The sequence below is a fragment of the Typopeltis vanoorti genome, chromosome 13 (assembly GCF_054136105.1).
Source record: "Typopeltis vanoorti isolate ZY-2024b chromosome 13, IOZ_Tvanoo_1.0, whole genome shotgun sequence".
In the NCBI taxonomy this organism is placed as follows: Eukaryota; Metazoa; Arthropoda; class Arachnida; order Uropygi; family Thelyphonidae; genus Typopeltis; species Typopeltis vanoorti.
Genome location: NC_143561.1, coordinates 2,213,324 through 2,231,212, shown reverse-complemented (window position 1 = coordinate 2,231,212; position 17,889 = coordinate 2,213,324). Strand labels below are relative to the sequence as shown.

The 17,889-nt window shown below is 40.6% G+C and overlaps 1 protein-coding gene across 1 annotated transcript in view; it reads left to right on the top strand.

Moving 5' to 3' along the window:
• The window catches only part of LOC150099885 (alpha-2-macroglobulin-like protein 1), a 59,843-nt gene that overhangs the window by 20,819 nt on the left and 21,135 nt on the right, over positions 1-17,889 (top strand). The window contains exons 5-18 of the mRNA XM_090402393.1: positions 882-934; positions 1,698-1,770; positions 1,917-2,030; positions 3,753-3,837; positions 3,928-4,036; positions 5,118-5,232; positions 7,540-7,658; positions 7,912-8,145; positions 8,286-8,489; positions 9,215-9,535; positions 9,659-9,808; positions 9,915-9,987; positions 13,287-13,369; positions 13,994-14,129. Coding sequence (XP_090258519.1) covers positions 882-934; positions 1,698-1,770; positions 1,917-2,030; positions 3,753-3,837; positions 3,928-4,036; positions 5,118-5,232; positions 7,540-7,658; positions 7,912-8,145; positions 8,286-8,489; positions 9,215-9,535; positions 9,659-9,808; positions 9,915-9,987; positions 13,287-13,369; positions 13,994-14,129 — 1,869 coding nt within the window. The remainder of the gene's footprint in view (positions 1-881; positions 935-1,697; positions 1,771-1,916; positions 2,031-3,752; positions 3,838-3,927; positions 4,037-5,117; positions 5,233-7,539; positions 7,659-7,911; positions 8,146-8,285; positions 8,490-9,214; positions 9,536-9,658; positions 9,809-9,914; positions 9,988-13,286; positions 13,370-13,993; positions 14,130-17,889) is intronic.

Below are 17,889 nucleotides of genomic sequence, written 5' to 3'. Positions count from 1 at the left end.
TGTCACTGATTGTTGACCTATTTGTCAATGATTCGCGGAGGAGGTCGCCCTGCAACATGGCAACCTATCACCACCCGATTCTTTCAAACTCCGTCAGTCTCTGCTCGTAGCCATTTTACGAGAACCCGGTTCCACTGACTTGGGAGCATCACATTCCTCTAAAGTATGCCGGCTGCAAACACGTGATGACTCATTGCATGGCACGATGCACTTCTGCTCATGGGGTGTCCGCTGACTTGTTCTTGTGGCCGGTTTCCTGGCTGCAGGAGGAAACACCCAATTGTTCAATGAAGCCACTTCAGTATGACATTAGTTAACTCGCCTTCCGCTGAAGGTAAAGTTTCTTTCTCGTCCTGGACTGGATTCGGACTCGGATCTTTCCAGTCAAAGAACTTCTTCGAAATAGAGTGAGTTATCGAGGCTCAGGTAAAAACTAAGTACTTTTCCAAAAATAAATAAATAAAGAAAAAAAAATAAACCAGGCTGTTGACAGCATGATCGGCCCTTCTCTCTTCCTTCCCATCCTCATGGATGTAACTGCAGCGCCATCTGAACGCCGCTCTACCCTCTTCACTGAAGAGGCCAATGCGAGTACTCTGCATGGTTTACTCAAGGGTGGCCAATTCCTTGAACTTTCCTCATTTTGTCTGAGAGTTTGATGGACAAACACATTTTGGATCTACCTTCACCAAAAAGAGTTCGAGCTAAGAAGGAGAAGTCGTTTTGGTGTACTGTTATCAACGGCTTGCCTTGGGATTAACGCCACCCTTGACCTTTACTCACTATTTCAATTCTGCTTGCGATGCACACTCCCCCCCCCCCGTTTTTCTATTGTTTTTGTGTAAAACGAAAGACTGAGTGGATTTTTCTTTCTTTTTCAGTTAAATTCCGAATCCTGGTTTTGAATCGCGGGCTTCGTCCAGTGGAAGATGAGGTAAGTCGAAACAGGAAGACCTTCCTCGTTCTTGCAATTAAAGTAACTTCACCTTTCCTGTCAGTCTTTCTTGTGCTTCCACCAAATCTTTAACGATGAATTAACCAAAGCCGAATCAGCCTTTCTTGGAATGGATTCGCGTGAAAGAAATTCATAATGAGGAAATGCATTTACTCTCTTATGAAGTTTCTTTCATTCGGGAACGAGTTTAATTTTCTACCGGGAAACGCATTCCTCGCATTTCCTCAAGAATGCCCAACAAAGGTGGGTAGAAATTTCCTTGGGCACGATTTAGTAAGAGAACTTTGTCCTTTGGAGCCTTCAACATTATAAGTCACTTTGTTGAAGGCAATTTATCTTTCTGCGTGGAAGGGTCACGTGTGGAGTTCCTTTCATGCCCCATTGCGCTGTATTCTTTCTTAATTTTCAGAAGTAATCTTACACTCCAAACGAAGGGCTTTCATTATCCACGCCACGTGTGTGAAGCGACTTTAACCTTGCAGCGATCCCAACTCTCTCCTCAAGGGTATTTATGCAGTTAAACAGAACTCAACGGAACAGACTAAAGCTCAGTCCGTTTTTAGAATGTGCCCACTTAGCACAAACGACTGTGTTCGGTCATCCGATGCTCCCATTAATCGGGAATGCTGGCATGTGAGGGGGGTGATAGAGGGAGGGAGGAAAGGGAGGGAGAATGCTTAAAGCAAACTGTATTCAAATCTTAATTCGATGGCTCTGATGGGGACTTTTTTTTTCCTTGCAGAGAGTTACGGTGTGGATGGAGGACAGTCAGCAGACGCGGATGGAGCAGTGGAACGACGTCGCTTTGCCTGGAGGTCAGTTTCTTGGAAGTGACCTTTTGTTTTCTATGACTTTATTTCGTTTGCGTTTAATTAATCACAATGCAGACTTTGATTTCGCTTTTGTGACACACGCCGTGAGATCTCGTCAGTTCGCTAATCGGCCCCTTGTTTTACTGCAGGGATTGTCCAGTTCGAGTCGCAGCTGAGTGACGAGCCCGTCCAAGGCTATTGGAGGATCGCAGCGAACATCAGCGGACGAGTAGAGTACGGAAGTTTCACTGTCGAGGAATACGGTAAGTATGCGTGCGACGGTGTTAACGTAGCTTTTCTTTGATAGTTTTGCTCGTATTTTTCTCGCACGAGAAGACGCGTCATTTTGTGCACGTGGATTTCAATTCAGAAATCATCTTAAATGCTGAAAAGAAAAATTCTTCACAAAAACAAACAAACTGATTCTTTATTTTTTTCAAATGACAAATTAAAAAATGCAACAAAAATCGGCAAACGCCTTTTTATTCCTTTTAGGAAGTAAGCGAAGCCATTTTAGCGCTATCAATGTTATTAAGGAGAGAACATTTCATGACCGCTGTTCTGCTTCGGAAAGGTCAATATACGTCGTATAAACATATTCTGAGATATGAACTACTTCTACTGCGACTTCACTTATCATTCACGCATTCAAATATACAGGGCCGTCGCCAGATTAGATCGTCCTGAGGCAAGCAATTAAATATCGTCCCTGATGACAAAAATAAAAGAAAATCTCCAATTGCTATTTGGTTTTTATCACAAGAGAAACATTAATGCAAAACATAATAATATTAATTACATGTTTGCTCTACGGGGATATTGCACAATAAAACTGTTCTAAATTTAAATTATAAGCTATGTCGGCCCCTCTATCATAGCGTTAATATTCGAACAGACTAGAACAGAAACGTCCACACCAAATATCGTGTCAGATGGTGAGAACTCTCAGAAAGTGCAGTAAGTAGCAGCTGTGGGCTCAATGAAGCAGAAATAATTAAATTTAAGGGAAAAAAAATGCAAAGGCTGTTTCTTGGAAATGATGTCCCGACCTCTTAATTTCAATTGAGTTTTTATTCTTGAAAAGCGCAAAGAAATTTTAGCTGGTTTGACAGGGGCGTTAATAAACGGAACACGACATCGTTTGGAGGGGTGCACTGCACTGGAAGAGATAAAGCGCAGTTTTGCTGTCATTAACACAGAGCACTGGCTGTATGAAGCCCGTCGAGATTACAACATACACTATCTTCGCAGACCGTGTCTTTTAAGTAATACGATGCTGAAACAAAGTAGGTCACCAAAGATTCTGTGATGCTGTCATAACTACTGTTGCTGTTTAAAGTAAAGAGTGAATTCTCATTGGAAAGGTCAGATGGAAAATGTAATAGGACAAAATTTTTGTCATCAAATTATCGATTTGGTCTCTTTAAGTTCTTACAAAGCCCAAGAACTTCTATTTCTAAAGAGCTTTCCAAATGTCCTCTAAATGGGGAGTTAATTATTTTCTTTATTTCAAACGCATTGATTCAACTTAACCTCTTTGGTAAGTGGGCTGCGATCCTGTGATGAAGAACAATACCCTGGTCTCTAGCATCCACGCAACTTGGTTTCCATGTTTCTAAAGAACATGGAAACCAAGATTTCATGTCATGGTAACATTTGAGCTTCAGTTGAGGTTAAAATTCCTTGTATCGTACAAAGAACCATTATAAGGAACTTCTTTTAAGTGAAGGCAAGTTAGTGATGCCAAGGCACATTTTGGAAACATTGTTCCTTCCAAAGTTTAAATTCATCCCACAAAGCAGCTGGTGAACAGATACAACATACGGTCCACATGGCCTTAATTTTCGATGGTAATTATAACCCTCGAAAGCTATCAGTGAAATGGTTTTAGAGTTAAGACGGTGGCTGTCGTTTTTGTGTTTAATGACACAACTTAAGTAAGATATTTACCGGCTATCCACTAAATGTCTGATTTGTGTTTTCAGTGCTTCCGAATTACCAGGTGACGATCACCCCCCCGTCGTACGTGCTCCTGGACATGCAGACATTTACAATCACCGTCTGTGCCAAGTAAGTATGTTATCTTCGCAGTACTTTTACAGCATCCCCTCGTATTTTAGCTGATCCTTGCATCACCCCTAAATGTTCGTTTTCTTCCAGTTACACTTACGGAAAACCAGTCGAAGGCACCTTGAATTTGACCATCTCTTACCAGAAATATTCGTGGAACCAAAATGAGAAGATCCCCACCCTCACCACAATAATTCCGGTAAGTTGGCTCCAATTTATGAGACATCGCTGTTTACTTGAAAATGCTTTTTCTGGGTAGTAGTGACACCCGCCCACTCTGTCATTTATAGATTTCATCAGAATCGCGTCGTTGTCTGTCTGTCCGTAAATCTTTTCCAAGGACGTCTTCCTTTTGCTAACTGGTTTTTGATTCGGCGAACAATTAGGATAATCAATCTCCTTAAGATCCGGGTCACGTGTTCTCTTCATTGTTGTTCACGATCGGCACCCCCTCGTGCGTTTCGATCGTAACTCATTCGCATTTCCTGCACTTTCCTCGTGATCAGATAACTTACTTTTCTCAGTTTTAAGGTCGTCGATAAATTCCAATAAACACCCCTCGAGTCCGTTTGCAGGTTAAACTACATAAGAAAAGCAAATGATGCCATTTTGAACATTTCGTTCGTTTCAGTTTGCGATAACGACAGACATTAAAGTTATTTCGATGTTTTCCACCTTCCCACACGCAGATAAAGTGCTTAATCATAATCATATGTAGTTTCATCCATAACTGAAGCTTTCTCATACTTTTTCTTGTTCTCGTTGAACACATTTAGTGGAAGAATGGTATTTTTAGGTAATCCAGTTATAAAAATAGAAGTATTATGGCCATTTTTAATCTTTCTTTCTATTCTCTAAAAGTCATTTATTTGTTGTTAAGTATTGTTTAATATTTCTTGTGATAAAATGAAAAAAAAAAACATAATTTTAAAAAATGGTTGTTAGTTTTCTTTGCGTTTATTCATTTCGACGTGTTTGCGTCATTTGGATCTTATTTCATAGTGAAACTGGTTTCTTTTCATAAAGAAAAACACACACTTGCAGCTGCCGTTATTTCCGATTAATCTTTTCATTAAGGACGGAATCTTTCGAAATTCTGTAGCCCAATAAAAACGCCTTTCCTGGCAACTGTCTTAACCGTAAAATAATCGAGCATGTAGACACCTGACCCCACCTTCGCCAGAGCTTATTAACCAGCAATTAATGTTTTTCTTTCTCGCGACTTCGTTCCCGTGATTGCCGCAGTTTCGAAGCTAACCGGAGTGCGTTTTTGTTTTCAGTTCAGCGGTTGCTACGAGCATTTCGTGAACGTGTCTGAACTGGAGTACGAAGAGGCGACCTACTACAGATACAGACCAATCCAGGTGATCGCCAACGTCACCGAAATCGGTTCAGGTGAGTGTTTCCTTAAGTGCTTTACCCTCTGATCTAATTCGAAGTCGTGCGAATCGACGTCAGGGAACGCGTTGTTTGAAAAGAAAAAAAACAAACATTTAATACGCCATGCGGTGAGCGATGAATTTTACAGGTTCGTGCACCAGCTATGAAAGGTCAACAGTAACTGAATCAGATCACATCAAAGAGCAATGACACCTTACATTTCGACTTACAAAGCTTTTTTTTACAATGTCTACTTCGTAATTATCTTTGATAGAGGGCACTTTCCATCAATTATTCTGTTAATGCAAATACAAAGTCAGATTTTTAAATTTTGATTCTATAGGTGGTGTTCATAGCGAGCCATCCCAAGAACTCCTCGTGGGAGACCTTCTGCACCACATAATCCACATCTTCACTACGCCATCTATTGCCGACCTACTTAATTATTCATTAATAATAATGAAAGATATGGTTTACCTTTTGGAGGTAGTGCGAATGAATGAAAAAAAAATAAAAATGGTATGACAGCTGGTGTGGGTGATATATGCCCACCCTCAAACATTCTCTGACTCCTCGGAGGTAACTGATAATAAGAATAATTTCTTAGTAATTATTTCTTAATTCATTAGTTTTCTATAGCTTTTAATAAGATTTTTTCGAGTCTTTGAGCAGTCATAACATTTACGTGCATTCCAAGATATTTTCAATTTTGAAATGCATTTTTAATGAGAAAGTCCACAAATCAATTCAGGAAGTCGTTTAATGGTCCAAGCGAGACAACTGGGAAGACACATCAACATGGCCTTTTAGGGAACACAGAGAACCGACCTGGGGGGGAATAAAGACCCTAATGTCCAATCCACTTCTTCTGGTACACCAAGATAGTATGATATCTGCCCGGATACTTACCGAACTAGGGATCTGGCAATTCTGAATTTAGCTGAAAACTTGCATTCTGTAGGCCTTAAACCCAAACAAATAACATGAAGAAATTTGATCCCGGGGTATAAATAATACCCTCGCCGTTTTCGTTTGGGAGCCGCGGCTAACATCAAAATGAAAGCCACCGGAACTTACTGCAACTCGGCATCACATCAGCAAAATTCAAGGTGAGCACCCTTAATATCAGAAGTATCAAGAAAATAAAGGGAAGTGGTAGAAAAATTTAGAGAGGTACCAGATGAGATGCTACTAATAACAAACCACGTTTATATTGAAGCAATAATGATTAGGCAAGGAAGAAGTACTCGACACTAAACAATCTTCAGTGGCTGAGAGTATCAAGCAGTGATGTGGACAAACATCAAAATGGCATCTGAAGAATAGTACAATCGTAGGGCTGAAGAATAGTACAATCGTAGGGCTGAAGAATAGTACAATCGTAGGGCAAATGAGTACTAATCTCACTAAACTAGCTGTAAACCAACCAATTTTAACTTTTGGATCTGAGAGCTGGGTTAAAAATAAAGCACTTCATGAAAGACTTGAGACGACCATAGGGGACCGACCAGATTGGAGGAACTTAAAATGCATGTTTTATGAAGGATACAGGGAATGCTCAAACAAAATCTTGGTGGATTGATGCAGAAGTGCCTCAGAAGGCAAATAGAAAACTATTAAATTTGACAATATTCGAGTTCTAACAGATAACAGGTTAATTCTGAGAAAAATCGTTGGTAGGACGTTAATAATAAATGTAACCGTAATCATGTAGTTCTATAGTAGCATCTTGTACGATCAGAAATTTGATAAATCAGTTGAGTGTTTTTCTAACGAAGGTGGGGTGTATTTCATAGAAAGTTGTCTATTTTTTCGTCAAAATGAGATGCAGTTTATTTTCATAAACATGATGATGTGGATAACAAATCGTTTGGAACTTGCTATGGCCCATCTATGCTCACACCTCTCCTCCCCAGAGTTATTTGGGAATGATTTAGAAAATCTTTTCTTTTTATCATTCATCCACACGAAAGGTTGCGGAACCGAAGCAATTTCTTACTGTGTATGTTGGAGGAGAGGGGGAAGTTAAGTGATCAAGTGAGTTTATCAGGTGAAAAACTTAACTTGGTGGGTTTCCTGCAGGCATTGGACCTCCCAAATAGAAGGCAATGGCGAGATTTAACCTGTGATACTCGCAAAATATTCAGATACGTTAGAGGGGCTGAACATTCTTTCATTGTCAAGCACTGAATCTCCCACCGACCAAAATCGATGGGGAAAATAGTGGTAATTACCTTAAGAATGTCTTAAGTGATTAGTTATATGGTGGGGATTAAAAAATTCGACGTATTTGATTACAACCTCTTTTATTTTTGTGTTTAGGTATAGAACAGAATGCAACGCTGTTCATTAACAGGCAGAGCATCCCCTTCTCGATCGAATTTCAGGACACTTCGAATTCGAGGAACTACTTCAAGCCAGGACTTCCTTACAAAGGGAGGGTAAGCGACCGATTTCTCATTTTGGGGGACTTTTCACTGTTTAAAGTCAGGATTAACAATTCAAGTTAATCCTGAATACCACAGGCGGAAAAGAAAATCCTTTGGTTCAAAATATCCTAAGATTATGACGTACAGATTTAACTTCTAAGAACAGCAATAATGTGAGTTCTACGTCTGTTGATTTTGGCGTAGAATTATTCATGAGATTAATACTGATCTGTCTCATACATTGTTTTCTTTATTTATTTCTTAGATTGTGGTGAGAAATCCGGATCAGAGCCCTGCCAGCGGCAAGCTCATAGAGGTGTGCACAAAGATCTCGTGGGAGAGGACCCTCTGCACCGAAGAGAAGAACGGAGAGGTCGTATGTCCGTGGGCAGGATCGAGGAAAGTCTCGCGATGCAAAAACTTTACTAGTAACGAGAACGGAATCATCAAGTACACCATTCCCCGATACGGAACCGATGTCGTCGATATCTCTCTCTCGGTACGTTCTGCTGATTTGATTTCATAAGAATTCTCCCCCCCCTCAGAATCACCAGTGAGATCGGAATAATCTTAATTTAAAACATCTTGAAATCAGCAGAAGTAATCCGATCCCATTTTGTTTCTTTTTTTTCCTTGTAGGCCACCGCTAAAAACATCAGCACGAAACCTGACGCGTACATGACGGTCCCTCAGACGAGCTCTTCCCTCAAATCCTGGTACTCTCCTTCGGGCACCTTCATCCAGATCAAGCCGGAATATGAAGACGTGGAATGCGGCAAAAAGCATGCTTTCAAAATCTTCTACACTCCAACTGCTGATCAGGAGTACACCCTTTACTATCAGGTAAGTAGCTTTTCAAGGCCCTATTTGTAGCCTCCCCCCCCCACACACACACTATTTGGTTACCTTTCAGGATGCGTGGAATCTACTGTTATTGGTGGGATTTTCAGAACAGAAGGAAGAAAGACGTACACTTCACTCGAATTCGTTTTTATTTCTTGAGCTCGATATGCCAACATTTGAGAAACATTCTTTTTTTTTTTTTTGATCAATTTGTCGAAGAAATGAAGGTTTTTTTAAACTACTTGGGACTCCCGATAAAGATGGTATCACACCAAGTAGTGAAAATCATCTACCACCTAAATGTTGAGAGACGGCAAAGGGATACTGAAGACTACAAGGATCGTAACTATTTCAAGTCAACAAACATTTTGTTGCATTTAAAGAAATGTTTTTCCAAACAGAAAAGGAATAAAAAGATAAACGGATGTTCCGGATTTTGAAGTGCTAAGCACAAATATCTTAGTTTAGAAAGCACTGAAGTAGAAATTCTCGGTTCAGAACACGAAGACATCCCACGAGCACAATTCCGACCCAACCTCTGATCGGACAGCGTCATTCGCACATGCGAGTTCAGCAAAGAAAAAATGAATGAATGAACCAAAACGCATTCATGGCCAGCAAATTCGGAACCACACTTCAGTAATTTCCTCATTTAAGTAACTTGTAAAGAAAGCTTAAACAATTCCTTCGTTCGTTTTCGCTTAAACGTTCTTTGGTTCTTTCAGGTGCTCTCCCGTGGGAAGGTCGCTCGCGAAGGATCGCAGACCTTCACGTTCAGCTCGACAAGCGAAGTTTGCAGCGGAAGTGATTCCACGTACATCGACGGAAACATCGTCTGGGAGAGTCCAGCGAACGGCAACGGTTCTGTGTACCCCAAAGATGACCCTTTGCATTTAAGCGATGTGGTGGCGATCCAGTACGTGCAGATCGAAATCAGCCCCGATTTGGCCCCTCTTTGCAACTTGCTCGTGTTCTTCATCACCCCAGAAGGAGAAGTCGTGTCGGACTCGAAGCAGATCTCCATCTCGCAGTGCTTCGAAAACGAGGTGAGTCGCACTTCTCTGCATTCTTCACACTCCCCACGGCGTAAAGGGTGTTTCGGCTGTTCAGTGAAAGTTTCGCGCTGTTGGCTGCGATGATTGACGACTGATTTTCCTCTTCTTTTTCAGGTCTCGATGAAGTTCGATCCGGAGCGCCAGCAACCCGGCACCACCAGCACCATCACTGTCACTGCCTCGCCGTCATCCTTGTGCGGTATTGGGGCTGTGGACAGAAGTGTCTCCTTAAGACGCTCTGGCACGGAAATCACCAGAGAGAGGGTAAGGATTGCGCCGTTTCATTTTGGATCTGTTCGAAACCACTGCTTTCAATCCACGCTCTCGCATATATTTATTTTGTATTAATTTCTCTCCCGTCTTTTTCCAGGTGGCCTCTTTGCTTCGGCAGTTGGATCCAGGATCCTTCTACACGAAGAAGAACATCTGTCCAGGCACCCAGTGTAAGTCACACCACATTCCTTAATGATATTTATAATTTGCCCCTCTGATTAATCTAAATGAAGGATGGCGTGAACCGATCTAGAAATTTGGAACTTAAAACATATTCATGCCGATTGTTTATTAAGTTTCAAATAACTTGCAGCATCTTTCCTATTTCTTAATGGGGTAGGCGAAACGCAGCTTTTTGTTTGTAAACATTTTTGAAATGGGCAAGTAGCCATTCTCCACGTTTCGTTTGGTCCCTCTCGACCAGCAGACAAATGCCATCATGTCGTGCTCCTATTATTGTTTGAGGCTGGGTTCTACTGTCGAGTTTTCGTTTCGAGGTTAAAAGTCGGAGTTTCCTGGAGGCAGATATCTACTTGCTTGCACTAAAACTAAACTCGCTCATAAACTGGCTGAGAAGTAGCCTGCAGCTACCACAGGACATCCTTTTGGTGACTTCGCATTATGGTCCCACAGACATCTAATTGAGGTTTACGCCTTTTATAGTTTCGTTTGATATTGACCATCAATAAATAAAAGTTTATGTATTCACTCTGACATAAAATTTAAATCACTATTTTGTTAAGTGGTATGTTAATAAATAAGAGCAAGCTCTCTAAATAAACTTAAGGCATAACACTTGTAACTACTCCTGATTCTTAAGAAACATGAAATTGTCATGAGAATAATGAAAATAATTTCATGTCTGCCATGATTTTCCTGCATGAAAGATAATGTTAAATTCGTATTATTGTTAATCAATGAAATGTTGAAGATTTTAATTAGTTTAATTAAATTAGTATACTTTTATTAAAATTATATATTAATAATAGAGCACTGTTCTAATGCAGTGAATATTGAAATAATGTTTTCCAAACAGGCTTTTCCTTCACGTCCTCTTCACTGCTTCGCCATTTTTGTGACGCGAAACGGTTTAACAAATTAATTCAAAGTTGGATGTAATGATGGGCAGAAGATGGCGTTGATGGTAGTGGTGTCGTAGTAGGAGAATTAAGTAGTAGTGTAGATGGATTTAGCGAAGTAGAGTGGGTTGCCCTCCCGCGATGAGTCCTTGGACTCCCTGGAGGCAGTGGCGCACTCAGAATTTGAACTTGAAGGGGGCCGAGTACTCAAGATTTAATCTTGGGGGGGGGGGGGGGAGACGAGCACTCATGATTTAATCTTGAGCAGGGGGCCGAGTTGAGTAGATGATTTGAGAATACACACTACGCATTGCATACGACCTATGATTAAGCATCAATCAATAAATTGAGCATCTGTTGTGATCTCTTGCCTGGCTAGGACGAACAAAGTATAGCCCGAGCACTACTTCGTTCGCCTTGCGTTCACAAAGGCCGTGCTTTCCAGGAGCCAGAGGGTATTCCAACCTTATGTGACCGCTAATTCATAAGTAGTATAGAAATAGAAGACACAACATAAATAAAAAAATAATAATAATTTTAATTAGGAAAAGATTTTTGGAAAATTTTGTAGTCTTTTTTTCCCTTTGGGAGGGGCCAGGGCCCTGTCCATGGGTGCGTCAATGCCTGGAGGTGTCATGTAATAATAATAATAATTTATTTCTCAGCACAGCCTTTCTGCATTCACGCGCCTGTTCGCGTTCAGCCATATCAATCTGCTCATCATTCTGACCTTTCCATCGATCTCTGTCGTGACTGTTTGACCTAGTCACGGCAGATGTGTGGGCTAATGGAATTACACAGCATATCTTAGTGTTAGTCTCAATGGTTTGTCACGTTGTTGTTGTTGCGCAGTGGACTGATAACGCAAATTTCAGTTCTAATCTTAACGTCTGTGTAAACAAGAGATTTCACCTTGGTTTCGAAGAATGTTGACATTTTTAAGAAGTCACATTTACGCTTACTGCACTTCAATCTTTGATGTGGGTATTTTTAAGTTGTTTTATCTTCTACAGGGGCGCGCCGGTCATATGTGCAATGTGTGCAATGCACACAGTCGCCAGGGTAGTAAAGGCGCCAAAGAGGAGGAAATACTTAGGAAATACAGGCGCCGGACACTATTGGCGCGCCTCTGATCTTCTATATTTGCTAACTTGTTGCGGTACGCACATAAGTGCATTGGAGAATTTGTCATGTGAATTACGAACGAGGGAGACTCAAAAACATTTTCAGAAAAAAGCATTTTTTTCTGAAAATACTTTTCTGAAACCAGTTTACGGTACAAACAAGGCTCCTCGCAAGCTCTGCAGATTGATTCTTTGAAGATGTTCATCACATTTTTCTGATCGGTTTTCTAGTAGCACGTTACTTTTGACGCTTTTACAAAAATACAAGGATCATTAAAAATTACCCCTGTTTTTTTTTTTTTTTTTGCAAAAGAGCGTTCAAATTGATACAGAAATATGGCACATTACTGCCACCATCTTGTGCTCTTAATGAAGGACTGAGTATTTTATATCGGATCTGACTAGAAAAGTTGTATGCATCATCGTGTGTGTGTGTGTTCTTTTGTCGAGTTTTCTGATTTCAGAATTGTAATTTTATTTTCCATGAGAAGTCCCTGCTTACTTGCGTCAGTTCAATGAAGTTGAGAACTGAACTGGCTGTAAAGAAATCTAGAACTTCGTTTCGATGAACTCAAGTCGAACCGTGCAGTCTTTCTTTTGCTGATCTAGATTTATGGATTTACGAAGAGGTGGTTAAGCAGCCATCTTTTACTTGAAACAAAAATTGTTTGGTCCAATTCCCATGCTTTAGAACATCGGTTCTCAACAGGTGGTACGCGTACCCCCCCCCCCCCCGGGATACATGCTGGGACGTTCAGGGATACAAAAATAATCAGCAATGGCGGAAAAAACCTCATTTCCACTATTTTACATTAAGATAGGCACTGAACAAAAGTGTCAAGTGTTTGAAAGCAGCTATTTTAAAAACTAAGGGTACAATTTATAGAAATGGTTTAAAGGGGGTACGCAAGTGGGAAAAGGTTCGGAACAGTGCTTTAGGAAACTTAATAGTATGCAAATTATGCCTCTTAAACACGTGAGGAATGTACTTTAATTTTTTGGTTTCTTCTTCTTCATGAGCAGAATTGAAACTTCGATTTTCAAGGGTTATAAATATTATTGGGGAAATATTTCTGCTTGAAAATCTTCCTTTTAATGGCAGGTATCGAATGGTTCTGTTAATAATCCTCCCATTGTGTTTAAGTGAAGCCAGTAACTCGTGTTCACAAATTCTTGATGCCGCTTTCTCCTCTAAATATTCTTTTATTGTAGAAAAACTGAATGTCAGATTGAGCAATCAGACGTTAAGTTCTTTTTCTCTTTCAGCTCCTCCGGTCCCTTATTATTCCAAGAGACGTCGCAGCATATATTACTCTTCTCGCTACGAAGACGCGATGACCGCTTTCAATGTGAGTATTTCTCTTATTACGATAAACATTTTGTATTTTATGAAATCTCCCAATTTCTTCTGTGCTTTCCCTGTTCGAAATCCCATTAAGCATCTTTCAACGTCGCCCCCTCGATTTTTCGGACAGTGAGAGTTTCTTCTTTCTTTTTTTTTTTTTAAATTCAAAAATGTCCCTTTTGAACTGAAATGTTTTTCATGAGTTCCAACTCTTTGCTCAAACGCAGCTTCACATTTTAGAGCTTCTGAATCGAAGCAATAAAACCAGACTGGAAGCAGCAGTCAGAAGCGAACCGCTCTCAATTGGGTGTTGCATTTGCTCTCAATCGGAAAAGTGTACGAGAGAGTTTCTCATTTCGCAGATTTTTTTTCGATAGCATTTTTTGTTCGGTACTGGATCGATGTGTACGTTCGTCAACTTTAGAGTTCTGAAAATATTAAACCTTGAAATGTGTGTAATGGCTAATAGCAAACACTGTTTTTCTTAATGGAATTTCTTCTCTAAATCCCATTCCCTTCTTCCCAAAACATTTCCCTGATTACTTCCAAACCAATGGAGCTTAGGATAACCCGGATGATCGCGATGGATATCCGTGAGAATTTCTCACGTGCTTCGATTCTCTTTCAGGATGCAGGAGAAGTGGTGATGAGCGACTTCACTGTTGTGTCTCGTCCTTGCACGGCAGAAGTGGCCGTTGTGGGATACGCCAGCCGGTTGGGAGGTGCTCAAGGCGGAATAGCTTACAATTCACCGGAAATGGGAGGTAAGCATTTGATTGCAATGCAGTTGAATTCATTTCAGTATTTTTGTGCTTCACCTTTTCCAACACTTTCCTCACCAATCCAATGCTAAACACGTCATTTACAAGATTTCTTTCTTTCTTTCTTTTTTTTGTCGTCATTGAGGAAAGTGGCAGAGGCAAAAGGAACAGTTGATATCATAAACACTTACTAAACTACGCTGTGATATTCATAAAAAGCGTCAGCAAACCTTCAGTCTTGGAACTTCGTTTTCATCAGAAGCGTTGCGGGAGCTGTTTTCAGAGTTATAACACAACTGGCTTTTTTTTTCTTTGCTTCCAGGGTGAACCGTTTTCTTTTATTCAAAATGTGAGTTGCACACTTCAGAATTAGAATAATAAACCGATCGGCAGAGCAGTTAGTTTATCTGCTCTCTAATGAAAAGGCTGCGGGTCCGAATCCCGCCGTGAGCATATTTTGGTGGGAGATGAATCTTATCGTCCAACGTGAAATGACTACCTCCCGCTTGTTGGAGGTCTGAAAGAGCTTGAAAAAGTTTAATGTTTGATCTCTAGAAAGGGGTTTCCTGACTATTTAGAAACAAAAATGCAGAAAAATCTTAATTGAAAAAAAAAAAAAAAACCTTAGTTACCCACCTTAGTTATGTACTACGAGTTAACACGCTTTCTTATGTGGGAGTAGCAATGTCCAACGATCGCTGGGGATCATATCCATAAAATTCAAGTGCAAGGCAAAAGAGCAACACAGCACGGGATTATTATTATTTGACACCTCCAGGGAGTCCAAAGACTCATCGAGGGAGGGTACCTGCTCCACACTCTCCGTCCCCATCACTCCACTAACTGCAACTACCTTCATCATCTACACCAGCGCCATCTACCGCCGACCATCATCACTAGTATTTTCACACCCAATCACAAACATAAATGCCCACGGCGGGATTCGAACCCGTAGCCTTTTGGATAGTGAGTAGATACGCTAACCACTAGGCCAACATTATTTTTTTTTCTTTTTCAAAAAAACAGCCAAATCATTGAATGCTGTTTGACATTTCTCTACAGATTGCTTAATGTTTTGAACTGAAACGGAAGCAAAACAAAGGTCCAAATTCAAATTTTGGACATTTCTGTTACTTTCATGTAACGAAGGAACAGACTTGTTTTCAATGCGATTTCTGACACGACAGATTGACTGGTTGATCAACGGGTAGTTTGGTGGTTGGGCAGAGAGTTGCGAAAGAAGAAATCTCTTAACGTTGGATTTAAAGACATTGCGCTCTTTAGGAACACTTTTTCCAAATGACAGCAGAAGTGATGAGGGAAAAATAAAGCCAATGGGTTCTTCGAGTTTGAATTGGAACAATAAAGGAAGTGAAGGATGGTGCTGCACGTGTTTTAACAGATTTAGAGGATTCGTTCATGCCAGTTCTGATGAACAGCGTACGTGGATATTTGTAGAATTTATAGAGTTGGTTGCAGCGTTGGAAGACAAGAATCCATCCGCCATCACTCATCGTGTGCTTCCACTGAGGCAAGTCTGCGGCCAGATGAGGGAACTGAGACGAAATTTCCAGCACTGCTGGGGAGGATTTTCCCGACTGTCAAACGCAAAATGTAATTTGTAAAAGTGAATTGGGAGACTCTTTGCTCAATCTAGTAGAAATGCTTACGACTGATCTTGACTAAAATCAAGGGAAAAAAAGTCTGAAGAGTTTATCGTAATCGGAAAATGGAAACGCACAAAAATTTCAAGTCGCATTCATCGTTTTATGTTGCATCTCCTGTTAGCCAATCGAAGGTTTCTGCGTTTGCGCTCTTGAAGAACATCGCGAACTACCGAGTCAGAATTCCAAAATGACGTCACCAGACCGAAATGATGTCAGGGCGAGTGTTTCGTGAAGAATTTGTGACGTTAGCAGTGATCGAACAGTTTTGTTCACTTGCATGTTATTGGACTTCGCTGCTCTCGCACTGCAGCTTCAAAAAGAACGAATGTTTTATTCCTTTTATTGAAACGAATGTAATTATGAACAATTCGTTGTACTTTTCACTCACGCACGCATGCGTAGCACTTATAGCCAATGTGTCGAAGTATTAGTGCATGAGTATGGAAAAAAATAATAAATAAAATTTACTTCTTGTCCAAATCCAGGTGAACTAAACTGATGTTTAAAAGCGGTGTTAATAACATGCACGCACGTGCCAGAGACGAGACAAAGTGCGTTTATTGTGATGCTATCTGAAAGGCACCCCTCGTGCAAAAAAAAAAAAAAAAAAAAAAGCAAAACGTGTACGGAGCATTCACATCAGAAAACAAACAGATTTTTCTCAAGGGCAGAATGACTCTGGCATAAACCACTCACAACAAAATGACACAATTACCAAACACAAAGGAGCATTCACAATAAGTTAAGGTCTTATAAGGACGTGATCAAGTTCTGAATTAACTTTTGGTTCCTGATCGAAGAATGTTTTTCGAACTTCATTCCGATGAAAAACAACTCGTGCACCGAAACAATAAAAAAGTGTGCAGAGAAGCAAAGGTCACCGCTTGGTGGAATTTAATTTCATAAAATTAATGAAATACTCATTCGAATCCATTCTGCAATAATTTGTTCTAAAAAACGAAAAAAAAAACATTTTTCTTTAATGTGTGGTGATGTTTTTCAGGCTGAGTTGTTCCCCATTCTTGAGAAAATGTACAAAACATCTCTACAATCCAGATTATTCATTCGTTTAATAGCTTTGTAAAGTCTCGTCATAATGTAAATAAAGAGCGAGCGAGCCAGAGAGAGAGAGAGACCACTTTCGTTTTACATTATTAGAGCATCTCAACTGCCCTTCCGCCCCTTCATCGGTAATGCTGTGTGACAGGATATTAGGACTTTCCGTCTAAAAAAAAAATCAGCTAACACCTTTTTATTCCCGTATACGGGGGAGTAGGCGAGGCCATTTAGCCCTATATTTTTTGCCATTTAGCCCTAACGTTTTGGAGACTGAGTGGGCAGTTCAATCTCCACTAGTACCAATCAGAGATAGATGGCCCAAGGCTATCACTAATTAAGCGGTACTCAGTGAAGAGAGACGGCTCAAATGTGCCGCCATCTCGTGGTCCCTAACCCTAACACAATATATTTAATGTCTGAAATAATGTGGGTTCTACGGTCGATTTTCTTGAGTTTACGGGACGAAAAACCCGAGTTTCCGGGAGGAAAAACCTGCTTGCCCGAGCCAGAGATCGACTAACTCGGGAACCGGTCGAAAAAAGGCTTAGAAAAATTTCCTCTAGTCGCCGACTGGACTCGAAACCAAGTCTTCTTTCGTGCGGCCAAGCACCGTGGTATGCGAACGCCACAAGGACTCGTTTGTGACAGATCTGAGTACAGTGTAGCATAGAAGCCAATTTTTGATTGCCAACTGTAAAATGCCATTTGAAATGATACAGGGATGTGAGTTGGTCGAAATCGAGGGTTTCATGATCGGTTTAGTAGGCCTGGGTGGACAGATAAGTGGATGTCATGTCAGCATTGCAATGATCACGTTGTGCGTGTGTGGATTCCACTGCCGCATCTTTGGAGGCTTTTTTACAAATTAAGGTAACGTAAATGATTTTAACCGTACGGTGTGAGACCCCCCCCTCTGTTTACTAGAAACCTGAAGTAGCTTGGAAAACGTCCACATTAGGTTTGTCGTTCATATAAATCATATTCAGCCCTTTGTCCTTTCGTAGCATTAAATATAAGAGAAGTTCACAACTTTTCGT